The 26,952-nt window shown below is 44.5% G+C and overlaps 1 protein-coding gene across 2 annotated transcripts in view; it reads right to left on the reverse strand.

Moving 5' to 3' along the window:
• Window positions 1-875: 875 nt before the first annotated feature.
• LOC106609045 (protein Shroom4) overlaps window positions 876-26,952 on the reverse strand; it is an 82,192-nt gene continuing 56,115 nt past the window's right edge. For both annotated transcript variants that reach the window (XM_045721867.1, XM_014207387.2), the window contains exons 2-13: window positions 25,932-26,105; window positions 15,413-18,515; window positions 14,720-14,793; window positions 13,436-14,248; window positions 10,948-11,186; window positions 10,657-10,847; window positions 10,109-10,341; window positions 9,734-9,869; window positions 4,108-4,209; window positions 3,021-3,191; window positions 2,797-2,925; window positions 876-2,622 (exon numbers count right to left, since the gene is read on the reverse strand). In XM_045721867.1, the coding sequence (XP_045577823.1) occupies window positions 2,464-2,622; window positions 2,797-2,925; window positions 3,021-3,191; window positions 4,108-4,209; window positions 9,734-9,869; window positions 10,109-10,341; window positions 10,657-10,847; window positions 10,948-11,186; window positions 13,436-14,248; window positions 14,720-14,793; window positions 15,413-18,515; window positions 25,932-26,105 (5,524 nt within the window). In that variant the 3' untranslated portion in view covers window positions 876-2,463. The remainder of the gene's footprint in view (window positions 2,623-2,796; window positions 2,926-3,020; window positions 3,192-4,107; window positions 4,210-9,733; window positions 9,870-10,108; window positions 10,342-10,656; window positions 10,848-10,947; window positions 11,187-13,435; window positions 14,249-14,719; window positions 14,794-15,412; window positions 18,516-25,931; window positions 26,106-26,952) is intronic.

The raw sequence follows: 26,952 nt of genomic DNA on the forward strand, positions 1-26,952 counted from the left end.
AAAAAAAAATAATAATAAATGCATGAAATGTATGTATTCACTACTGTAAGTCGCTCTGGATAAGAGCGTCTGCTAAATGACTAAAATGTATACTTGTGAGTACCAGAAGTCCTCACAACAACAGTAAACCAACTAGAATTCAAGGAAGTGAGGATATTTGCCAGTCCTCATTTGTAAAAAGGCTATTTTAGGATTAGGGGTTAAGGTTTAAGGAAAATAGGATTTTGAATGGGAATTGTTGGTCCCCAAAAAGTCCTCACAAGTATAGTAAGACATAGCTGTCTTGCAAAAATAAAAATAAAAAGTATATGGTCTGACATTAAGGAGTTAGCATGATAGCACAAACAGACTGGCACTCAGGCTAGTATAGTGTTATATGAGAGTGGAGAGAAGCAGCTGTCTCTCTCAATTTCGGGACATATTACTGTAATAGGATTATATGCAATTATAGAATTGGATAGAGAGCTTTTCTTTGCAATAATGTTTTATGTGACAGCATGGGCAGCTTTTTGGCACATGCACCTCCATTTCTATGTTTTTGGTCAAACAGCCAATAATATATATAAATGAGAAGTTATGTCATTTATATTATATATATATATATATATATATATATATATATATATATATATATATATATATATATATATATATATATATATATATATACATGTCATATGGCATATATACGTCATATGGCAAAGTTCATCCTAATACAATACGTGCCCAAAACAATTCCTCAAAAATGTAATAAAAACGAAGTATTTTTTTGCCATATGACGTATATATGCCATATGACGTATATATATAAATGACATAACTTCTCATGACATATTTACACTACAATGATGGATTCCAGTTATAACACATGAATATCACTTCTATACACAACATTTAATATACACAATAATAATGAATGCATATACACACTGTAAGACAGTAATTTTAGGGCTCCGGGGTGACATTTCCTAGGATCAGCTTCCCCTCCCCCTATTTTAACCTTAACAATTAGTGTGGAAAATGCAAAACTGACCCAGGATCAGTGTCTAGGGGAAACTTCACCCTACACCAATATACACAATCTAAGGCATGGTGTGGTAGTGTTAAGGTAGTGTGGTAGTGTTAAGGAGGTGTCAATGCAGTGATGTGATGCAGTTATGGAGTATAGGGTTTTCCAGGGCCCAAATCTGTTTGCGCTCTTGGCAAACTCCATCGCTGTCATTGTCTGGCATGACAATAAGCGTTAAGGAGTTAGCATGATAGCACAAACAGACTGGCACTCAGGCTAGTATAGTGTTAAATGAGAGTGGAGAGAAGCAGCTGTCTCGCTCCATTTCTGGACATATTACTGTAATAGGATTATATGCAATCATAGAATTGGATAGAGGGCTTTTCTTTGCAATAATGTTTTATGTGATAGGATGGGCAGCTTTTTGGCACATGCACCTTCTATCCATTTCTATGTATTCAATGCACTCCCTAACAGTTTCATGAAAATACTCTCGTCTAGCACCCCAAATGCTCCCTGTCAGTATTGCTCAACAGAGTAATAAATAAATAAATACATTCTCCAGTCTTGTTCAGTAACACACACACTAAACAACAACTTATTCTTTGGCCTCATTTTGTAGTGCATGGAGTATGCGATTGTGAGGTTACAGTTGATAAGTGAAAGATAGTTGTTACTCTTGGGTGCACCAGTGTGTCTAACACCAAAGAGTAGGTGTGTATTTCTTAATGGACAAATACTGCCAAGTGCAGCCTTAATGCATTCTCTTGTGGGGTTTTAATGGCCACCTCTGTTTAACACAGTGTAGATGTTGGTGTCAGGAAAAGGACTGGAGTGTTTTAGGAAGTAGTGCCCATATCCCATCCCCAACTCTAACCCCATCCCTATTTACCCAACTCTAGGGCCTCCATGTGTGGGTTGGCTGTCTCCCTACAGTTCCCATACTTCACGGACATCCCTCAGCCCTACCCCTAAACTCTACCATAGCTCTCCAGGCTCTCTGTAGGTTGGGTTGGTTCTCTCTCAATAGTGTCCATACCCCATCCCACATCCTAATGTACCCCACTCTAGGGTCTCCTTGTGTAGGTTGCCTGTCTCCCCATAGTTTCCATACCCCATAGACATTCCATGGCTCTCCCCATCCCTAGCCCCATTCCTAAGCCCATCTGCACAACAACAAAGAGGAAGTGAATCACTGGTTGAGGTAAGTTTCTCAAAAACAAGTGAAATCGCAAAAAAAGAGTCTGGAATAGAGAGTTGTTTTTTAAAAAGCAAAATTGACCTTTAAGTTAGGGTTAGTTCTCTCAATAGTGTACATACCCCATCAACATGGACATCCCCAACACAGACTCTCCCTTAAGGTTCTTAACTTCTCTAACTGTCCCTGTTCACTTTCTCTCAATAGTGTCGATACCCCATCCATCTGCCCAGCTTTCAGGTCTCTTGGTTGGGGTTTAGTAGTGCCCATATCCCATGGACATCCCTAATCCCATCCCTAGACTCTCCCGTAGCCCTCTTAGCTGCTCTTCTCCCAGCCTGATCTTGTCCTCCAGCTGCCTCTGTTCTACCAGCAATGCTGCCTTCATCTTGACGTAATGACTGTAGTCACGGTGCTGTGGATCAAGAAGATAAAGATGACTTTACTGCCCAATTGTACACATGGTCCAAGATACATTTTACTTCTGCTTTATCCCAACCCTTCAGAAAGACAAACACACCACACACAGAGGTTGGAAGTTGGAATGGTTGGAGCAGTGCGAAGACAGTGTGTGTGTGTGCGTGTGTACCTGTTCTGGGGAAAGGCATCGTCTTAGCACCCTTCCCACAACCTGCTCCCGTCGGTCTACATGTTCTTTGAGGTCCTGGGCCTCTGACAGCTGCACCAGGAGCTGGCGCTTCTTCTCCAGGAGGGGGAGCTATGGAGGGAGGGAGGGAGGGAGGGAGGGGTGAGACAGAGAACAGAATTTGTTTTAAGGTTGTACTTTTTCTTATTATTTCTTTCTTTCCTCACCCTCTCATAGTGTCCAGTCTCGGCCTCCAGGTTGTCCAGTGAGCTCTCAACCCTAAGTAGCCGTCCGGAGAGAGACAGAAGCAGACTGACCACCTTATCCATATCCCCGATAAACATCCTGAACTTATCCACCTCATTGGGCTTACAGAACGCTAGCACCAGGCTCTCAACCTAGAGGGGAGAAGAGGAGAGGAGGAGGAGAGTTAGATCTTATGGCCTTGGTCTGGGAGGTGACCAAGAACCCGATTGTCACTCTGACAGAGCTCCAGAGTTCCTCTGTTGAGATGGGAGAACCTTCCGGAAGGACAACCATCTCTCCATGGTAGTGTCCAGACAGAAGCCACTCCTCAGTAAAAGGCACATCACAGCCCACTTGTAGTTACCTAAAGGTTACCTAAAGGACTGTCAGACCATGAGAAACAAGAAACAAGATTCTCTGGTCTGATGAAACCAAGACTGAACTCCTTGGCCTGAATGCCAAGTGTCATGTTTGGAGGAAACCTGAAACCATCCCTACGGTGAAGCATTATGGTGGCAGCATCATGCTGTGGGGATCTTTAGGCATCAGGGACTGGGGGAGGAGTGGAGAGGCAGGAGAGGCTTCCGGACAAGTCTCTGAATGTATTGAGTGGCCCAGCCAGAGCCCGGACTTGAACCCGTTCGAACATCTCTGGAGAAACCTGAAAATAGCTGTGCAACAATGCTCCCCATCCAACCTGACAAAGCTTGAGAGGATCTGCATTGAAGAATGGGAGAAACTCCCCAAATATAGGTGTGCCAAGCTTGTAGCGTCATCCCTAAGAGTCTAGGCTATAATCGCTGCCAAATGTGCTTCAACAAGGTACTGAGTAAAGGGTCTGAATACTTAAGTAAATGTGATATTTTAGTTTTTTATTTTGAATAAATTAGCAAAAATATATATAAAAAACTGTCATTTGTCAAGCTTTGTCATTATGGGGTAATGTGCGAAAAAAACAATTTAATTCATTTTAGAATAAGGCTGTAACGTAACAAAATGTGGAAAAAGTCAAGGGGTCTGATTACCTTCTGAATGCACTGTATATATGTGTGTGTGTACTATACACACCTCCTCTCCCAGCTGTGTGTTAGCCCGTATATCCTCCTGTAGACCTCTCTGTGCCTCTCTCAGAATTCCTAGCTTCTTACGTAGACTCTCCATCAACTGTCTCTGTAAAGGGGGGAGACAGGGGGAGGGGGAAACAGGGGGGGAAGAATGGAGAGAGGGAGTAAAGAAAGGGTAGGTAGAGAGTGTTACAGAGAGAAAACTAAGTTACCGTAATTTCCGGACTATTAAGCGCACCTGAATATAAGCCGCACCCACTGAATTAAAAAAATATATTATTTTGAACATAACCTGTTGGGGCTAGGGGGCAGTATTTGCACGGCCAGATAAAAAACGTACCCAATTTAATCTGGTTACTACTCCTGCCCAGTAACTAGAATATGCATATAATTATTGGCTTTGGATAGAAAACACCCTGAAGTTTCTAAAACTGTTTGAATGGTGTCTGTGAGTATAACAGAACTCATTTGGCAGGCCAAAACCTGAGAAGATTCCTTACAGGAAGTGGCCTGTCTGACAATTTCTTGCGCTCCTTGATCATCTCTAACAAATACAGGGGATCTCTGGCATGACGTGACACTTCCTACGGCTCCCATGGGCTCTCAGAAGGCGGGAAAAAGCTGAACGATGTAATTCCATCCCCAGGCTGAAACACATTAGCGCGTTTGGCAAGTGCTCTATCAGAGGGCCATTAGACTGAGGCTTGTGCATGAGGGGATAGCATGCTTTTACTTTCACTCTCTTTGTAATAAAAAACGATTTCCCGGTCGGAATATTATTGCTTTTTTACGAGAAAAATGGCATAAAAATAGATTTTAAACAGCGGTTGACATGCTTCGAAGTACGGTAATGGAATATTTAGACAGTTTTTGTCACGAAATGCGCCATGCTCGTCACCCTTATTTACCCTTTCGGATAGTGTCTTGAACGCACGAACAAAACGCCGCTATTTGGATATAACAATGGATTATTTGGGACCAAACCAACATTTGTTATTGAAGTAGAAGTCCTGGGTGTGCATTCTGACGAAGAACAGCAAAGGTAATAACATTTTTCTTATAGTAAATCTGACTACGGTGAGCGCTAAACTTGCTGGGTGTCTAAATAGCTAGCCCTGTGATGCAGGGCTATCTACTTAGAATATTGCAAAATGTGCTTTCACAGAAAAGCTATTTTAAAATCGGACATATCAAGTGCATAGAGGAGTTCTGTATCTATAATTCTAAAAATAATTGTTATGTTTTTTGTGAACGTTTATCGTGAGTAATTTAATAAATTCACCGGCAGTGTTCGGTCGGAATGCTAGTCACATGCTAGTCACATGCTAATGTAAAAAGCTGGTTTTTGATATAAATATGAACTTGATTGAACAAAACATGCATGTATTGTACACTGCTCAAAAAAATAAAGGGAACACTTAAACAACACAATGTAACTCCAATTCAATCACACTTCTGTGAAACCAAACTGTCCACTTAGGAAGCAACACTGATTGACAATAAATTTCACATGCTGTTGTGCAAATGGAATAGACAACAGGTGGAAATTATAGGCAATTAGCAAGACACCCCCAATAAAGGAGTGGTTCTGCAGGTGGGGACCACAGACCACTTCTCAGTTCCTATGCTTCCTGGCTGATGATTTGGTCACTTTTGAATGCTGGCGGTGCTTTCACTCTAGTGGTAGCATGAGACGGGGTCTACAACCCACACAAGTTGCTCAGGTAGTGCAGCTCATCCAGGATGGCACATCAATGCGAGCTGTGGCAAGAAGGTTTGCTGTGTCTGTCAGCGTAGTGTCCAGAGCATGGAGGCGCTACCAGGAGACAGGCCAGTACATCAGGAGACGTGGAGGAGGCCGTAGGAGGGCAACAACCCAGCAGCAGGAACGCTACCTCCGCCTTTGTGCAAGGAGGAGCAGGAGAAGCACTGCCAGAGCCCTGCAAAATGACCTCCAGCAGGCCACAAATGTGCATGTGTCTGCTCAAATGGTCAGAAACAGACTCCATGAGGGTGGTATGAGGGCCCGACGTCCACAGGTGGGGGTTGTGCTTACAGCCCAAAACCGTGCAGGACATTTGGCATTTGCCAGAGAACACCCAAGATTGGCAAATTCGCCACTGGCGCCCTGTGCTCTTCACAGATGAAAGCAGGTTCACACTGAGCACATGTGACAGACATGAGAGAGTCTGGAGACGCCGTGGAGAACGTTCTGCTGCCTGCAACATCCTCCAGCATGACCGGTTTGGCGGTGGGTCAGTCATGGTGTGGGGTGGCATTTCTTTGGGGGGCCGCACAGCCCTCCATGTGCTCGCCAGAGGTAGCCTGACTGCCATTAGGTACCGAGATGAGATCCTCAGACCCCTTGTGAGACCATATGCTGGTGCGGTTGGCCCTGGGTTCCTCCTAATGCAAGACAATGCTAGACCTCATGTGGCTGGAGTGTGTCAGCAGTTCCTGCAAGAGGAAGGCATTGATGCTATGGACTGGCCCGCCCGTTCCCCAGACCTGAATCCAATTGAGCACATCTGGGACATCATGTCTCGCTCCATCCACCAGCGCCACGTTGCACCACAGACTGTCTAGGAGTTGGCGGATGCTTTAGTCCAGGTCTGGGAGGAGATCCCTCAGGAGACCATCCGCCACCTCATCAGGAGCATGCCCAGGCGTTGTAGGGAGGTCATACAGGCACGTGGAGGCCACACACACTACTGAGCCTCATGTTGACTTGTTTTAAGGACATTACATCAAAGTTGGATCAGCCTGTAGTGTGGTTTTCCACTTTAATTTTGAGTGTGACTCCAAATCCAGACCTCCATGGGTTGATAAATTGGATTTCCATTGATTATTTTTGTGTGATTTTGTTGTCAGCACATTCAACTATGTAAAGAAAAAAGTATTTAATAAGATTATTTCTTTCATTCAGATCTAGGATGTGCTGTTTAAGTGTTCCCTTTATTTTTTTGAGCAGTATATAACATAATGTCCTAGGGTTGTCATCTGATGAAGATCATCAAAGGTTAGTGCTGCATGTTGCTGTGGTTTGGGTTTATGTGACATTATATGTAAGTATAAGTAAGTCGCTCTGGATAAGAGCGTCTGCTAAATGACTTAAATGTAAATGTAAATGTAAATATGCTAGCTTGAAAAATGGGTGTCTGATTATTTCTGTCTGGGTACTCTGCTGACATAATCTAATATTTTGCTTTCGTTGTAAAGCCTTTTTGAAATCGGACAGTGTGGTTAGATTAACCTGTTATGGCTAGGGGGCAGTATTTTCACGGCTGGATAAAAAACGTACCCGATTTAATCTGGTTACCACTCCTACCCAGTAACTAGAATATGCATATACTTATTACATATGGATAGAAAACACCCTAAAGTTTCTAAAACTGTTTGAATGGTGTCTCTGAGTATAACAGAACTCATTTGGCAGGCAAAAACCTGACAAGGTTTCATGCAGGAAGTGGCCTGTCTGACAAGGTGTCGTTCTTCTTGTCTCTGTTTATTGAAGAGTGAGGATCTTAGCTGTCCCGTGACACTTCCTACGGCTGCCATAGGGTCTCAGAAGGCGGTAAAAAGCTGAATCGTGGCTTTGCAGGCTCTGGCTGAAAAAAAGTAACGTGTTTGGGTAGTGGCTGGTTACAGTACTGTGAGACTCAGGCTCGTGCCCGCGTTGACCGAAAGCTTTGTTTACTTTCCTCTGTTTAGCTAAATGGACATTCCCGGTCGGAATATTATCGCTTTTTTACGAGAAAAATGGCATAAAAATGGATTTTAAACAGCGGTTGACATGCTTCGAAGTACGGTAATGGAATATTTAGAATTTTTTTGTCACGAATTGCGCCATGCGCACGACCCTTATTTACCCTTTCAGGTAGTGTCTGGAACACACGAACAAAATGCCGCAATTTGGATATAACGATGGATTATTTTGGACCAAACCAACATTTGTTATTGAAGTAGCAGTCCTGGGAGTGCATTCTGACGAAGACAACAAAAGGTAATCAAACTTTTGTAATAGTAAATCTGATATTGGTGAGTGCTAAACTTGCCGGGTGTCTAAATAGCTAGCCCTGTGATGCCGGGCTATGTACTTAGAATATTGTAAAATGTGCTTTCACCAAAAAGCTATTTTAAAATCGGACATATCGAGTGCATAGAGGAGTTCTGTATCTATAATTCTTAAAATAATTGTTATGCTTTTTGTGAACGTTTATCGTGAGTAATTTAGTAAATTGTTAGCAAATTCCTCCGGAAGTTTGCGGGGGTTTTGCTAGTTCTGAACGTCACATGCTAATGTAAAAAGCTGTTTTTTGATATAAATATGAACTTGATTGAACAAAACATACATGTATTGTATAACATAATGTCCTAGGTGTGTCATCTGATGAAGATCATCAAAGGTTAGTGCTGCATTTAGCTGTCTTCTGGGTTTTTGTGACATTATATGCTAGCTTGAAAAATGGGTGTCTGATTATTTCTGGCTTGGTACTCTGCTGACATAATCTAATGTTTTGCTTTCGTTGTAAAGCCTTTTTGAAATCGGACAGTGTGGTTAGATAAAGGAGAGTCTTGTCTTTAAAATGCTGTGAAATAGTCATATGTTTGAAAAATTGAAGTTTTTGTATTTTTGAGGAATTTGTAATTCGCGCCACGCCTATCATTGGATATTGGAGCAGGTGTTCCGCTAGCGGAACGTCTAGATGTAAGAGGTTAACGAGAGTCTTGTCTTTAAAATGGTGTAAAATAGTCATATGTTTGAAAAATTGAAGTTTTTGCATTTTTGAGGTATTTGAATATCGCGCCACGGGATTACACTGGCTGTTGAGTAGGTGGGACGCAAGCGTCCCACCTAGCCCATAGAGGATAAATAAGCCGCACATGTCTATAAGCTGCAGGTGCCTACCGGTACATTGAAACAAATGAACTTTACACAGGCTTTAACGAAACACGGCTTGTAACAAAAATAAATAGGCTTTAACGAAACACGGCTTGTAACAAAAAATAAAAAAATAGCAGTAAGCTTTATTTGTCTTTTTTGCACTGAGTCAATTCCTCACGCTGCTGTTTCCAACGTCTTATCATCGACTCATTAAGACCAAGCTCCCGTGCAGCAGCTCTATTTCCTTTTTCAAACAGCCAGATCAATCGCCTTCAACTTGAAAGCTGCATCATATGCATTTCTCCGTGTCTTTGCCATGATGAGGGTGACAAAATGACTACCGTAATCAGAATGATGGGAAGTTTGAGAGCGCTCGATTTATTCTAAACAGTAAGCAAAAAAGTTGTTTGACCTTAACCCGTTCGGCAATTTCATTGGTCTAATGAAAGCTTCATGCCACCAAAAAACTGAGCACGTCACAGAATGTGTTTTTTTGGAAGAAAAAAAATTGAAAGCGGGAAAAATCCATATATTGGCCGCGTCATTGTTTAAGCCGCGAGGTTCAAAGCTGGGAAAAAAGTTGCGGCTTATAGTCCGGAATTTACGGTACTGTCATCTTTGATCCTGTGTGTGTGTGTGTGTGTGTGTGTGTGTGTGTGTGTGTGTGTGTGTGTGTGTGTATGTTTAGTATACAAGCTAGGATTTATCATAAAAGAGTGTGCACGTGTGTTGTGTGTGTGTGTACCTTGTAAGACAGTTCCTCATCATCATCGTCAGTGTCTCTAGTGTCTGAGCAGTAGTCTTTCATCTGAGTGAGGAGCTGAGCTTTGGCTGCTGAGGTAGAGTAGTAGGACGAACAACTGGAGCTGGCACCAGAACGCCTGGATAAAGGAGGAGGACAGGAGAGGAAAGGAGAGAGGTAAGGATAGAGTTGATTAAATTCAGGATCTATGTAAAACAAAAAAAATATGTGCTAGATGAGATACCCCCCCCGACAATGTTAAGTTATTTGTGGAATTTGAGAATCTAATGGAAAGTGCTACGTCAATCCACTTAATTGTGAATATTATGATATGTGTATACCATATAAATATGAAATACACATCACACATGCACTCACCTATCCAGGCTGTCTGTTTTGTGCTCCAGGTTGGGGCTACGGTAGGCCCCTCTCCAGCTCTCTGTGCCTGCCTCGCCCTCAATGCTCTGGGGAAACAGCTCCTCCATGAGTTCCTCTCTGGTCCTCATCCCCTGGTCCTCAATTTCTCCATCCAGAGACCCATTCTCCACTGTCATCCTACCCGCTGGCAAGGCCTCCTGATCAGGGAGCGTGTCGATGTCCGTCTCCAGCACCTGCAACAGAGGTAAGATTGTACCAGTAAGCTCACTCCACAGCTTAAATGCCTTGAGATGTCTCAACTCGTGTAGACCAATTGCTAGCTTTCTGGTGGTGCAACTGGCCAGTAAGTTGTCAAGCGTGTGGTCACGTTTGTTTGCAAAGCAGAGGTTCACTAGTTTGAGTCCAGTATAGTTATATAGGTTAGCATCAAGCTGCGGGGTAAAGGTTCCCCTAGGTACAGATCTAGCATTAGTTTCCCCTCCCCATATCCTGACCTTATGGGCAACTTCACCCTACGCCCTAGCAGCACAGTGAGGCATGTTACACACCGTGACGGGCAGGGCGAAACATTGTAGCTCTGTCCTGATTGGCTCTTCATCCTCTGGAAGCCCCTCCTCCTGGGAGTCGTCGATGTCCGTTTCCATGGGGATGTCCACTTCCTGTTCCAGGCTCTGGGCGGGGCTCGGGCCAAAATCGGATTCCGGTTCCAGTTCCAATAATTCTTGTTCCAATTCCGGCTCTGGAATGGGAATCAATCAATCAATCAATCATATTTTACGAAACCAATTTTTACAGCAGTTGTCACAAAGTGCTTTACAGAATTGTATGTCATTACTTACTGTTGTTATTGTTGTTGGGGTGATTCCGCAATCTTCTGTTCTGCTGTAACTGTTGTTGTTCATAGCCCATAGCGAAGTAGGACTCTGGTGAGATAACGCCATTCTCTATGGTGAGTTGACCTGAGACACTATGCACTCTGGGAGACGGAGTTCTCTCCCACTCAGCCCTGGCCCTCTGCTGTCTATGAGAGACAGGCTTCAATACAGCAGGACAATCTTGGTCAGCCATGTTCCACAACCTGCAGAGGGACATATAATATACAGTTAAACAGGTATGTGTTACATCATGCTAAGTGGAGGTGCTATAATATTAATAATAATAATTAAGAAAGGAAACACCACATGTACATTTAACCATTTATTAGAAAAGATAATGCACAGTCTTGGTTCTGCTCCTTCAGGGTAGCTGCCAGAGCGAAGCGTCATATGACGATAAAAATATACTGCTCAAAGAAATAAAGGGAACACTAAAATAACACATCCTAGATCTGAATGAATGAAATAATCTTATTAAATACTTTTTTTCTTTACATAGTTGAATGTGCTGAGAACAAAATCACACAAAAATAATCAATGGAAATCCAATTTATCAACCCATGGAGGTCTGGATTTGGAGTCACACTCAAAATTAAAGTGGAAAACCACACTACAGGCTGATCCAACTTTGATGTAATGTCCTTAAAACAAGTCAAAATGAGGCTCAGTAGTGTGTGTGGCCTCCACGTGCCTGTATGACCTCCCTACAACGCCTGGGCATGCTCCTGATGAGGTGGCGGATGGTCTCCTGAAGGATCTCCTCCCAGACCTGGACTAAAGCATCCGCCAACTCCTGGACAGTCTGTGGTGCAACGTGGCGTTGGTGGATGGAGCGAGACATGATGTCCCAGATGTGCTCAATTGGATTCAGGTCTGGGGAACGGGCGGGCCAGTCCATAGCATCAATGCCTTCCTCTTGCAGGAACTGCTGACAAACTCCAGCCACATGAGGTCTAGCATTGTCTTGCATTAGGAGGAACCCAGGGCCAACCGCACCAGCATATGGTCTCACAAGGGGTCTGAGGATCTCATCTCGGTACCTAATGGCAGTCAGGCTACCTCTGGCGAGCACATGGAGGGCTGTGCGGCCCCCCAAAGAAATGGCACCCCACACCATGACTGACCCACCGCCAAACCGGTCATGCTGGAGGATGTTGCAGGCAGCAGAACGTTCTCCACGGCGTCTCCAGACTCTCTCATGTCTGTCACATGTGCTCAGTGTGAACCTGATTTCATCTGTGAAGAGCACAGGGCGCCAGTGGCGAATTTGCCAATCTTGGTGTTCTCTGGCAAATGCCAAACGTCCTGCATGGTGTTGGGCTGTAAGCACAACCCCCACCTGTGGATGTCGGGCCCTCATACCACCCTCATGGAGTCTGTTTCTGACCGTTTGAGCAGACACATGCACATTTGTGGCCTGCTGGAGGTCATTTTGCAGGGCTCTGGCAGTGCTCCTCCTGCTCCTCCTTGCACAAAGGCGGAGGTAGCGGTCCTGCTGCTGGGTTGTTGCCCTCCTACGGCCTCCCCCACGTCTCCTGATGTACTGGCCTTTCTCCTGGTAGCGCCTCCATGCTCTGGACACTACGCTGACAGACACAGCAAACCTTCTTGCCGCAGCTCGCATTGATGTGCCATCCTGGATGAGCTGCACTACCTGAGCCACTTGTGTGGGTTGTAGACTCCGTCTCATGCTACCACTAGAGTGAAAGCACCGCCAGCATTCAAAAGTGACCAAATCATCAGCCAGGAAGCATAGGAACTGAGAAGTGATCTATGGTCACCACCTGCAGAACCACTCCTTTATTGGGGGTGTCTTGCTAATTGCCTATAATTTCCACCTGTTATTCTATTCCATTTGCACAACAGCATGTGAAATTTATTGTCAATCAGTGTTGCTTCCTAAGTGGACAGTTTGATTTCACAGAAGTGTGATTGACTTGGAGTTACATTGTGTTGTTTAAGTGTTCCCTTTATTTTTTTGAGCAGTGTATATCTATAGGCAGTGAGCACAATATGCAATGTCAAATCCCCTGAAGGAAGAAACACAGAACCCAGACAGGTGGATGCTGGGGGTGGTGGTGGGATAGAAACAGCAAGCATAGCGAGTAACAGCTAGTTACAGCACCAACGGCAGCAAGAGACAGCAGCACATGACATCCGGCATTGAGGAAGCATGTGTACAACTGGTCAACTTAAATAGACCGCATGTAAGTAGTGTAAATCAAATTGGTGCAATGTCCGCTGATGCAATCAGCTGACGCCACCAGACTCGGGCTTCCCTTCTGAACTGGCTCCGCTTTATTAATAATAATAATAATATTATAAGATGTATAAATGGCTCTGACTACATAGTGTTTCACATGCAGAAACCCACATATAGACACTCTGTAGAGTAGTGAGTAGTATAAGTGCTGATACACTTGTGTGTCATGCGTCTAAGTCTCTATCTCACCTGACACAGCTTTCTGATGGCGGCAGTGTGTCGTTGTAGCGAGGGGGAGTGTCTTTATCTCTTTGGGGCGGGGCCACCGGCCGGAAGGCCGTGTGTGTGAACCCTGGACTTGGCGGAGCCTGGGAAAAGCGCCATTCCTGGACTTGGCATCTGATGCAGCGCTGGCACCCCTCTAGCTCCTCCCTCTGGGGCGGGAGGCTGTAGGAGCGCTGACGCGTCATTTCACTCTTTTCAGGGTGACAGGGGTGAGATGAAGGGCGAGAGGTGGGACCCTCTGGTGGTATGAGAGGGAGAGGAGGGGGGGTGGGGTTTACCAATGGATGGACGGATGAAGAAACAGAGGTGGAGAAGAGAGGAGAGGTGAAGAGGGTGTGGTGAGAGGCTCTCCTGCGGTGGAACTGCTCCCATTTGGGGGGAGGTGGCCTCGGAGGGGGTAGAGTCTTATTTTTGTTAGCCGCTCCCCTAATTCCTCCCACTCCCATTCTTCCCCCTTCGATCCCGCCTCCCTCCTCCAGCTCGGACAGTGGTGTCACCATAGCAACCGAGGGTGAAGTACGGCGGTAGGTGGAGCCAAAGTGTAGATCGTTCTCGGACATGGCCCTGCTTCGTAGTAGTGATGAAGATGAATATGATGTGGGGTTAACCACCATAGACATCTGGTGATGGTCCTCCTCGTCCATACTACAGGCAGACAGCAAGCCATTCCAACAACCCCCACTTTGGGAGACTTGCTGGTGGTGGTAGTCAGGTGTTACTGTTATGGCACAATTTGGTGGCCCGGTGGATGAATCACGTCTGTACCGGGGGTAGTCCCTGAGAGAGGGATAGAGAAGGGGGGGGAGCAAGAAAGAGAACAATCAGGCCAAAGAGGAAGTCTACTGGGACCCATTATTTATTTCATTGTCTATTTATTTTTGTTTCTTTCTCTTAAAGCAGAGTGTCGAGACAGATGCAGCGTCCCAAAGGGTACCATATATTTTACATAGTGCACTACTTTTGACCAGAACCCACAGAGCAGAGAGAGAGAGAGAGAGAGAGAGAGAGGGAGAGAGAGAGCGAGAGCAATCAGGCCAAAAAGGAAGTCTACTGAGACCCATTCTTTATTTCTTTGTCTATTTCTTTTTTCGTTTCTTTCTCTAAAAGCGGAGTGTAGAGACCGATACTGCGTCCCAAATGGTACCCTATATTTTACATAGTGCACTACTTTTGACCAGAGCCCACAGGGAATAGGTTGCCATTTGGGGGGGGGACACAGAGACAGGAGGTGGACAGGAAATGACATACCTCTCGGTCAGGCTGAACTTCCTGTTGATCTGTGTCTGTTCCCACGGTAATGGTCGAGATGCAGCAGGATACGCCTGTGGAACACATCGGCCAAGTTATTCACAGGAGGACAGGGAGAGAAGCAGGAATGTCACTTGCTCGCCCAAGGATACGCTTTAAAGAATAATGCTCGTTGACACCAACGCTCATTTCCTACTTTAAAAAGTTATATAAGTGATGATAATGTGGGAAATATAAGCTTCTGGAACAAAAAGGAGGAACTATTAGAACAATGGAACCCTTTTAGAACCTTTGAATGTGTAAAATATGAAACCTTTTTCCAAAACTCAACTTGGGAGGACAGACATCTATCTGAGTGACAAGAGGTAAATAATAAAATGCACTATTCAGTTCCCATCTCAATGACTGGAATCAGTTGATTAAAAACCCCTCTAGTGTGTGTGTGTCTTTATATCCTGTTGTATTGGCCAACCATCCTCCTCCCTTAGGGTGCTTTAGGCAAGGCCAAGCAAGCTTCAAGATATTACATCCTCATTCAGATCTGGACCCATTAAACACTGTTCAATATCTCCAGATACTGTATAAAACCTTGACGTTGAACCAAAGGCCTTAATCTGAAATCAACCTGTGCGTGTGTGTGTGCACGTGTGTGTGAGTGTGTCTAGGTATTGTGTAACAGTAACCTATACTTGCCTCTGTTGGTGTGTAGCTCTGTGGTGGATACCTCTGGTGAAGAGCCTGGTTATCCTGGAGGAGAGCGGTGTTGACCGGGTGGAAGGCTGAACAAGGGGCCTCGTTCTGGGTTTGGGGATGGGAGTAGGAGTGGGGCTGGGGGTAGGCATGGGGTTGGGATTGACTGGCAAAGAGATCCTGAGCTGAACTGAGTGACTTTCTCTCCCTCTCTCTTTTCCTCTCTCTCTCACTTTGTCTCTCTTTCTCCATCTCACTATCTTGTTCCCTCTCTATCTCCCTTTCTCTCTCCATCTCCAGCTCTCTCAGTCTAGCCCTTTCCTCTCTTTGTCTCTCTTCCTCCCTTTCCCGCTCAAGTGCCATTTCCCTCTCTCTGGCCCTCTCATCTCTTTCCCTCTCCCATACCATTTCCTCCCTCTCCAACAACCTCTCCCTCTCTGTCGCCCTCTCCTCCCTTTCCCTCTCCCTCTCTCTTTCTCTTTCCTCCCTTTCCATCTCCCTTTCTTTTTCCCTCTCCTCTCTCTCCCTCTCCTTTTCTCTCTCCCTGTTCCCACTAACCGATTGTCTCCGGGCCTCCATGGTACTAATCAAAAGGGGACTTTCTCGCTCGAATCCACCCTGGTAGGAGTACCTCCTCTGGGCTTGTCCCTGTCCATAGCCCCCTCCTTGGTTCTCCAGCATCGACAGATGAGGCTGCCTCTCATGTCTATCTGGCCTCTGCCGTCGACTCGTCAAACCTGGCAAATTTGACACCAATATACTCCTGCTTGTCTCCTCAAAGAACTTACAGCGGTCCGCAAAAGGTAGAATATCAGACTCCTCAGTGTGGGAAGAACAAGTGTTGGAAGAAGAAGAGGAGGCGGAGGATGCCCTCCCTCGTCCTGACACCCCCAAGGCCACTCCGACCCTCTCCCCCCGTCGGTTAGTGCCAATTTCTGGTTGGAGTTTATGTTCGGGTGTCCATCTCCATCGGCGGGACTTGCCGGCTGGAGCTAGCTCCTCCACGACCTGGATACCCATACCGCAGCTGGGCAAGGTTGGGTCAGACTTCTGGGGTGTCCTGGATGAGTCTGTAGCTTGGTCTTGGTTCCCTGGTGGTTCAGGTTCTTTATCCCTGGGGGGTTGTAGAGCTGAAACTGTGGCTAGGGACAGCTGGTGGAGCTGGAGGGTGGAAGAAGAGGATAGTCTGTTCAGACCTCCAGGAGCTGGAGCTGAGAGGCTGATGTCGGAACAGGTGTATACGCCTTGGGAGCTGCTCTCCTTGGCAGGCGGATCCAGGTCCTCAGCCTCTTTCCTCTGGAGGTCCTTGATTTCCAGGGCTGGATCTTCTTCTTCCTCAACTGTCTCCCCGCTGTAGAGCAACCCTCCTGGGCCTTTACTCTTGGACAGCTGGGCCTTCTTGTGCTGGATCTCGTTACGGAGGTTCGTGGCGAAACGTTCGCTGCGACGGCGTGCCCGGGACGAACGGTGACTCCTGGGTTTCTTCATCAGCACCTCTCCTTCATTATCATCCCTTCTTCCTCCTCCTCCTCTAAGACTTCCCTCCAGTAGGCTGTCTACACTGGCTGCAGCACTGAGAGGCCCAAAGTCGGTCTCCCATACCCGCTCAGAGCTCACCTCTCCCTGCGTACAATTTCCAGAGGGCTCCCCTGGCCCTGGAACACTCACCGGCCTACCCCAGGGGTATTGGACCTGGATGGGGGAGAGGAGATTACCAGCAGCCGCCACCACCTCCCTACTCTCCCAAACCACCACACTCACCTCTCCTGCCTCCCCAATCCCATCAATGTCCACCAATCCTGGGGTAGAGCATGGACTCCTTCCTTCCCACTCCCACTGGTTCTGCTGGAGGAGAAGGAGGGAGGCGTCGTGACTCCCTATATCCCCTCCTAGGTCCTCCCTGGGGGGGTTAAGGGGGGAGTGAGACCACTTGGAGCTGGAGGGGGAGACGGAGCTATGGTCCGAAGGGTCACTGGAAAACTCTAGATGACGTAGCTGCGATAAGAGTTTCTCAGGGACGCTTTGTCTGTAGAGACCTGATGAGCAGTGCTTGTTCTGGGGGAGGAGGTGGTTGGCTTCACCTGAGGGGTCTGGATCTATGGAGCTGTCTGGAGGTAGGGAGCTGGAGCCGGGGATGGAGGAAGAGGAGCTTCTCTCTAGGGCAGGGAGGTGGAGGGAGTCTGGATGGATCTCCTGGATCTCTGAGTTCTTATTCACAAGGGAATCTTTTTTTTTGGAGATGAGGGTGTAGTATTGCTCCAAAGAATCTCCTTTAAAATTCCCAACCCCATTCCTTTTCCCATTTCCCATGTCTCCCTCTGCCTTTGACGCCTTGCAAGGAGCGGGATAGACGTTCCAGCTGGGAATAACTGGAACGCCAGGAACGTTCTGAGGATTGTCGTCATCGTCCTCGGCATGGCAACGGAAGAGGCTGGGAATTCCGACGGGGGCAGAGATGCATCGTTGATCTTTGACATCTGTAATCCCCAAGCGACCCTTCGTGGACCTAAAACTGTCCTTCCTGGTTGGGGGAAGGGGGGGAATTGAGGCCCCCCTCTTCCCTCCTCCTCCACCCCTCTCCTCTCTCCTCTCCTCTCTCCTCTCCTCTTCAAAACAGTACGAAGATGGTCTCTCCTTCGCTTCCGGCTGCCTCACTCTTGGCCTGGTCAGCGACCTCGACTTTGGTAGTAGGGCTGAGGTACCGGTCTCATCCTGGGCCTCGCCTGACTCCCTCCCCAGGGATGGTGCATTGCCACAGGCATAAACCCGGCAGGCGGGTCCCCCTGGCCCAAGGCTCCGGAGGATATTCTCCATAGAACAGGCCTCACCGGGCCTTAATGAGACAGTATTGTCTGACATATTAGAACTAGCTGAGAAAGAGCTATAAGCAGAGTCTCTTTTATTGTTGAATATAGCAGGGTCCACTGGTGAATTGTGGTAATCATAGTCTCTCTTATTGTTGAAGATGGCCGGGTCCACTGGGGAATTATGGGAATCGTAGTACACTTGGCTGCTAGGAGGGTCAAGGCTGTCCATGCTACCTAGGGAACTGCTTCTGTCTGTAGAGTAGTGTCTGGAGAGCTGGTTCCACTGGATAGACAGATCACTGTAAAGAGGTGGAGAGAGGGTGGGGGAGAGGGGGAGGGGAGGTCGGAGAGGAAGGGAGACAGAAATGAGTGATTACTCATTTCTGTTAAGTAAATAGTATTATCATCAATACAAGTCATATTTTGGTCCTTTAAACGACATATACCAGATGCTACATTATTTACATCTTAAGAAGTAGGCCTACTGAAGCTGAATCTCTTCTATATTTGCACTAGTCTAAATGGAAAGTAAGAGAAGCATAGGATATACTACTTGATTTCATCTGCTTTACTGTATTCCTATTCATAGATCTACATCTGCCATGTGTTTCTGAAGGATTTGTAAGGAAGAAAAGAAAAAGGAGCAGATTGAACGGTAGCTTCTTTAAGCAGTCAGGGATTACTGCTGCATCGTGGGTAGAGAGGGTGACAGGAAATGATGTCGTAACCAGAGGAAATTACATCCCCTCCCTCCCGAACGTTCCATCAGGGGAAAATAAAGAACATGACAGAAATAACTACTCTATGGTGAATTAGAGTGGGGACACAAAAGTGGACACACACAATCATAGTCATCAAGTTGGACTCGAGTCAGACTGTCAGCCTTTGTTTGAGGTCTTGATTAGCTATTTAAGGGGTTGTTTAACGTTTATGGAACTTCTGACGGTACATCCCAAAGGAAGTCACACACAGACAGACACAGACATGCACACACACGCACGCACACACGCACACTCTGTTTATTAACTGTCTTCCCCTCTTTGTCCACATGTTCTGGGAGTTTACATGCCATTGTCCTGTTATGCAGAGAGAATATGTCTCATCAGACATTGCATTGTCTGTGTGTGTGTGTGTGTGTGTGTGTGTGTGTGTGTGTGTGTGTGTGTGTGTGTGTGTGTGTGTGTGTGTGTGTGTGTGTGTGTGTGGTGTGTGTGGCAATAAAGGTGAGGACTGCATAATTCTGAGAATTGCAGCACAAAGCGATTACAGCTTTACGTAAACTCAAGCCTATCTACGCCACTCAAAACCATTAGTGTGTGTGATACATAAATACTGGACTATCTAAGCCCGTTAACCTGTTAGGGCTAGGGGGCAGCATTTGCACGTCTGGATAAAAAAAATGTACCCGATTTAATCTGGTTACTAATCCTACCCAGTAACTAGAATATGCATATACTTATTATATATGGATAGAAAACACTCTAAAGTTTCTAAAACTGTTTGAATGGTGTCTGTGAGTATAACAGAACTCATTTGGCAGGCAAAACCCTGAGACATTTTCTGACAGGAAGTGGATACCTGATGTGTTGTATTGACTTTAAACCTATCCCATTGAAAAACACAGGGGCTGAGGAATATTTTGGCACTTCCTATTGCTTCCACTAGATGTCACCAGCCTTTACAAAGTGTTTTGAGTCTTCTGGAGGGAGATCTGACCGAACAAGAGCCATGGAACGATGATGTCCCATTAGACACCTGGCGCGAGTTCATGTTGGGTACCCTCGTTCCAATACGTTATAAAAGAGTATGCATTCGTCCACCTTGAATATTATTCATGTTCTGGTTAAAAAGGCCCTAATGATTTATGCTATACAACGTTTGACATGTTTGAACGAACGTAAATATATTTTTTCCCCTCGTTCATGACGAGAAGTCCGGCTGGCTTAGATCATGTGCTAACAAGACGGAGATTTTTGGACATAAATGATGAGCTTTTTTGAACAAAACTACATTCGTTATGGACCTGTGATACCTGGAAGTGACATCTGATGAAGAGAATCAAAGGTAATGGATTATTTACATAGTATTTTCGATTTTAGATCTCCCCAACATGACGTCTAGTCTGTATCGCAACGCGTATTTTTCTGGGCGCAGTGCTCAGATTATTGCAAAGTGTGATTTCCCAGTAAGGTTATTTTTAAATCTGGCAAGTTGATTGCGTTCAAGAGATGTAAATCTATAATTCTTTAAATGACAATATAATATTTTACCAATGTTTTCTAATTTTAATTATTTAATTTGTGACGCTGACTTGACTGCCGGTTATTGGAGGGAAACGATTTCCTCAACATCAATGCCATAGTAAAACGCTGTTTTTGGATATAAATATGAACTTGATAGAACTAAAAATGCATGCATTGTCTAACATAATGTCCTAGGAGTGTCATCTGATGGAGATTGTAAAAGGTTAGTGCATCATTTTAGCTGGTTTTATGGTTTTGGTGACCCTGTCTTTGACTTGACAAAACATTACACACAACTCTTGTAAATGTACTGTCCTAACATACTCTAAATTTATGCTTTCGCCGTAAAACCTTTTTGAAATCGTAAAACGTGGTTAGATTAAGGAGATGTTTATCTTTCAAAGGGTGTAAAATAGTTGTATGTTTGAAAAATTTGAATTTTGACATTTATTTGGATTCAAATTTGCCGCTCTTGAAATGCACCTGCTGTTGATGGAGTGCACAACGGGTGGCACGCTAGCGTCCCACCTAGCCCATAGAGGTTAAAACTAGAGGTCAACCGATTATGATTTTTCAACGCCGATACCGATTATTAGAGGACCCAAAAAAAGTCGATGCCGATTAATCGGCTGATTTATTATTTTTTTATAATGACAATTACAACAATACTGAATGATGTCACGGCTGTTGAAAGGAGGAGACCAAAGTGCAGCGTGTGTGTCCTTCCACATTTTTATTTATACTGTGAAACTATGCAATATATATAAATACACTGAAATGAAAAAACAACAAACCGTGACGCAGAGTTGAACACATACACAACTCAAAATTAATCACCCACAAAACCCAGGTGGAAAAAACCCCTATGATCTCCAATTAGAGACAACGAGGACCAGCTGCCTCTAATTGGAGATCATCCCAAACAAAACCCCAACATAGAAATACAAAACTAGAACCTAAACATAGAAATAGAAAACATAGGGAAAAAAACCTGTCACGCCCTGGCCTACTCTACCATAGAAAATAACATATTTCTATGGTCAGGACATGACAAATGCACACTTTTATTTTAACTTAATATAATACATCAATAAAATCAATTTAGCCTCAAATAAATAATGAAACATGTTCAATTTGGTTTAAATAATGCAAAAACAAAGTGTTGGAGAAGAACGTAAAAGTGCAATATGTGCCATGTAAAAAAGCTAACGTTTAAGTTTCTTGCTCAGAACATGAGAACATATTGAAAGCTGGTGGTTCCTTTTAACATGAGTCTTCAATATTCCCAGGTAAAACGTTTTAGGTTGCAGTTATTATAGGAATTATAGGACCATTTCTCTCTATACCATTTGTATTTCATATACCTTTGACTATTGGATGTTCTTATAGGCACTTTAGTATTACCAGTGCTCGAACCAGGAACACATCGAAAACAGCCACCCTTGAAGCATCATTATCCATTGCTCCACAAATGCCGCGGCCCTTGCAGGGCAAGGGGAACAACTACTTCAAGGTCTCAGAGCGAGTACCGTCACCGATTGAAACACTATTAGAGCGCACCCCGCTAACTAGCTAGCCATTTCACATCGGTTACGCCAGCCTAATCTTGGGAGTTGATAGGCTTGAAGTCATAAACAGCTCAATGCTTGAAGCACAACGCAGTGCTGCTGGCAAACGCACGAAAGTGCTGTTTGAATGAATGCTTACGAGCCTGCTGCTGCCTACCACCACTCAGTCAGACTGCTCTATCAAATATCAAATCATAGACTTAATTATAACCTAATAACACACAGAAATACAAGCCTTAGGTCATTAATATGGTCAAATCCGGAAACTATCATTTTGAAAACAAAACGTTTATTCTTTCAGTGAAATACGGAACCGTTCCATATTTTATCTAACGGGTGGCATCCCTAAGTCTAAATATTGTTGTTACATTGTACAACCTTCAATGGTATGTCATAATTATGTACAATTCTGGCATATTAATTACGGTCTTTGTTAGGAATAAATGGTCTTCACACAGTTCGCAATGAGCCAGGCGGCCCAAACTGCTGCATATACCCTGACTGCTTGCACGGAACGCAAGATAAGTGACACAATTTTCCTAGTTAAAAGAAAGTCATGTTAGCAGGCAATATTAACTAAATATGCAGGTTTAAAAATACATACTTGTGTATTGATTTTAAAGAAAGGCATTGATGTTTATGGTTAGGTACACATTGGTGCAACGACAGTGCTTTTTTCGCGAATGCGCTTAAATCATCACTTGTTTGGAGAAGTAGGCTGTGATTCAATGAGAAATTAACAGGCACCGCATCGATTATATGCAACGCAGGACACGCTAGATAAACTAGTAATATCATCAACCATGTGTAGTTAACTAGTGATTATGTTAAGGTTGATTGTTTTTTATAAGATAAGTTTAATGCTAGCTAGCAACTTACCTTGGCTTCTTGCTACACTCGCATAACAGGTAGTCAGCCTGCCACGCAGGCTACTCGTGGAGTGCAATGTAAGGCAGGTGGTTAGAGCGTTGGACTAGTAACCGGAAGGTTGCAAGATCGAATCCCCGAGCTGACAAGGTAAAAATCTGTCATTCTGCCCCTGAACAAGGCAGTTAACCCACCGTTCCTAGGCCGTCATTGAAAATAAGAATGTGTTCTTAACTGACTTGTCTAGTTAAATCGTCCACAATCGTTGTCCAAAAATGACGATTACAGATTGTTATGAAAACTTGAAATCGGCCCTAATTAATTGGTCATTCTGATTAATCGGTCGACCTCTAGTTAAAACTATTAGGGGTAATTGTAGTGAATTATATCATTAATAGTTATCAAATGGGAACCACTGCGTGCATGTGTGTGTGTGTCTCTGTGTGTATACGCTACACAGCTAACTGAGGACATTCTCATGTACTGAACATATCAGGCAATCTATTTTTTGTTGTTACTGGCTAAAGTCAGTAATGCACATAGGCACGCACACACACATAAAGCATAGTTATATTACTATACTGAACAAAAATATAAACGCAACATGCAAAAATGTCTACGATTTTACTGAGTTACAGTTCATTTAAGGAAATCATTAAATTGAAATAAATTCATTAGGCTCTAATCTATGGATTTTGCATGACTGGGCAGGGACGCAGCCATTGGTGGGCCTGGGAGGGCCATAGTTTTTCCCCACAAAAGGGCTTTAATTACAGACAGATATACTCCTCAGTTTCATCAGCTGTCCAGGTGGCTGGTCTCAGACAATCCCGCAGGTGGTGAAGCTGGATGTGAAGGTCCTGGGCTGGCGTGGTTACACGACGTCTGCAGTTGTGAGGCCAGTGGGACGTACTGCCAAATTCTCTAATATGACGTTGGAGGTGGCTTATGGTAGAGTAATTAGCATTCAATTCTCTGGCAACAGCTCTGGTGGACATTCCTGCAGTCAGCATACCAATTGCATGCTCCCTAAAAACTGTGGCATTGTGTTGTGTTACAAAACTACTCATTTTAGAGGGACCTTGTATTGTCCCCAGCACAAGGTGCACCTGTGTAATGATCATGCTGTTTAAATCAGCTTTTTGATATGCCACACCTCTCAGGTAGATTGATTATCTTGACAAAGGAGAAATGCTCACCAACCGGGATGTAAACAAACTTGTGCACAACATTTGAGAGAAAGAAGCTTTTCGTGAGTATGAAACACTTCTGGGATCTTTTATTTCAGCTCATGAAACATGGGACCAACACTTTACATGTTACTTTATATTTTTGTTCAGTATATATTATGTATAAGCTTTGGAAACGTTTTAATGTACTTATTATTAGTGTTGACTTTAATCAACTAAAATCTCCTTAAACCTATTTTCTCTCAACCAATTCATTGTTTTTTCTTAACTCTTATATAGATTTTTTTTGTAGTTGTTGAAATCATTGGTGGTTCTCCTTCCTCACAGATTTAGGATCAATCCAAAATTATACTATTCGCTCAGGCTAAAAGCAGTGCACTATGAGGGAATAGGGTACCATTTGGAAAGCAAGACTTATACCCTTTTTATACAATGGTACCCGACCCAAATTAAACTGTGCTGGCTCAAATATTATTCCCGCAACTTTGGCTCGGCCCGGTTTGTCTCAGTAGTGTGAAAAGCCATTTTGAAAGTTTGAGGGTCCTACCATTGAGTGATCAGCCAGTGAGGAATGCGTGAATCGATGGCTGTCTGAAAATACCCCTGTTATCCGGCGTGATGCTATTGACTTTCGAACACGATGAGGTCACTAAGCCTCCTGATGATTGTTAGTCTTTGGAAACAGGTCACAGGTCAAAATACCCTTAGTCTGCTCTGTGTGTGTGCGAGTGAGTGTGTGTGATTTCTAGTCGTCAGAAACATGTCACAGGGACAAAATTCCCCTGGTCTGGTCTGCCCAACGATACACTCCCACAAGACTGTGTACCCAGCCTCAAACACACACAGCTCAGATATGCACACACACACAGCTCAGGTACGCACACACATGCGAGCGCACACACACACACACACACACACACACACACACACACACACACACACACACACACACACACACACACACACACACACACACACACACACACACACACACACACACACACACACACACACAGGGGTTGGAAATTATTTGGGGAAATTATATTATTTTATACTAACACAATTGCTCAGAGAAAGAGATTTTGTTTAACAAGTTATAATAATTGTTCTCAAAACGGTACGGGTTAAAATGATTGACATCCCTAAATATTCTTATAAATAAAGTAGTCAAAAGTTTAGTATTTGGTCCCATATTCCTAGCACGCAATGACTATAATGAACCGTGTGACTCTACAAGCTTGTTGGATGCATTTGCAGTTCGTTTTGGTTGTGTTTCAGATTATTTTGTGCCCAATAGAAATTAATGGTAAATAATGTATTGTGTGAATTTGGAGTCACTTTTATTGTAAATAAGAATATATGTTTCTAAGCACTTCTACATTAATGTGGATGCTACCATGATTAAGGATAATCTTGAATGAATCGTGAATAATGATGAGTGAGGAAGTTACATCGGGTCAAAGATCATACCCCCAAGACATGCTAACCTCTCACCATTACCAATAAAAGGGGAGGTTAGCATTTCTTGGGGGTATGATGTTTTACCCTCTGTAACTTTCTAACTCATCATTATTCACGATTCATTATAATCAGTATTATAATTATGACACACACAAACGTGGCGTGTGCAAACGTAGCTTGATAGAAGGTTGGGAGACAAGATTCTCCGGGGGAATCGGATAGAATGGGACAGACTGCTCTAAACTCTAATTCACATATAAACCAGGGTACTTAGTCTTCCCGTATCTTCCAATATAAATTACCATTACCTGCTGTCTGCTGTGCCAGGGTAGTGTATATGGCCCAGTGTGTTTGTGTCTGTATATATGCATCTGTGTGTGTGTTACCTGTTGTCTGCTGTAGAGTGCCAGGGTAGTGTGTAGGGCCCAGGATGGAGCTGCATGGCAGATGGGGGGGAAGGGGGGGTAGGAGGGGGGACAGGGGTAGAACTGTGGGGGGACTCCGTTGAGGAAAGCTTGGACAGGTGCCACGAGTGAGGCCTGATCACAGGTACACTGCGTCTGGAGAGAGAGCGAGAACACACATACAGGTGAGGGATTGGCTCCCGAGTGGCGCAGCAGTCTAAGGCGCTACATCTCAGTGTTTGAGGCGTCACTACAGACACCCTGGTTCGAATCCAGGCTGTATCACAACCGGCCGTGATTGGGAGTCCCATAGGGCGACGCACAATTAGCCCAGTGTCGTCCGGGTTTGGCCGGTGTAGGCCGTCATTGTAAATAAGAATTTGTTCTTAACTGACTTCCCTAGTTAACCTGTTAGGGCTAGGGGGCAGTATTGACACGGCTGGATAAAAAACATACCCGATTTAATCTGGTTACCACTCCTACCCAGTAACTAGAATATGCATATACTTATTACATATGGATAGAAAACACCCTAAAGTTTCTAAAACTGTTTGAATGGTGTCTGTGAGTATAACAGAACTCAAATGGCAGGTCAAAACCTGAGAGATTCCTTTACAGGAAGTGGCCTGTCTGACCATTTCTTGAACTTCTTTTCCATCTCTATCTTTTACTAAGGATCTCTGCTCTAACGTGACACTTCCTACGTCGTCCATAGGCACTCAGAGCCCGGGAAAAAACAGAATGTCGTCATCCCAGCCCCAGGCTGAAACACATTATCGCCTTTCTCAAGTGGCCGATCAAGGGACACTGGGCTTAGGCGCGTGACCCGACTGCCCCCGCCTTTGTGATTTTTTCCTCTGTTTGCCAAAAAGGAGATTCCCTGTCGGAATATTATCGCTTTTCTACGAGAAAAATGGCGTAAAAATTGATTTTAAACAGCGGTTGACATGCTTCGAAGTACGGTAATGGAATATTTAGAATTTTTTTGTCACGAATTGCGCCA

Source organism: Salmo salar, chromosome ssa07 (genome assembly GCF_905237065.1).
Source record: "Salmo salar chromosome ssa07, Ssal_v3.1, whole genome shotgun sequence".
In the NCBI taxonomy this organism is placed as follows: Eukaryota; Metazoa; Chordata; class Actinopteri; order Salmoniformes; family Salmonidae; genus Salmo; species Salmo salar.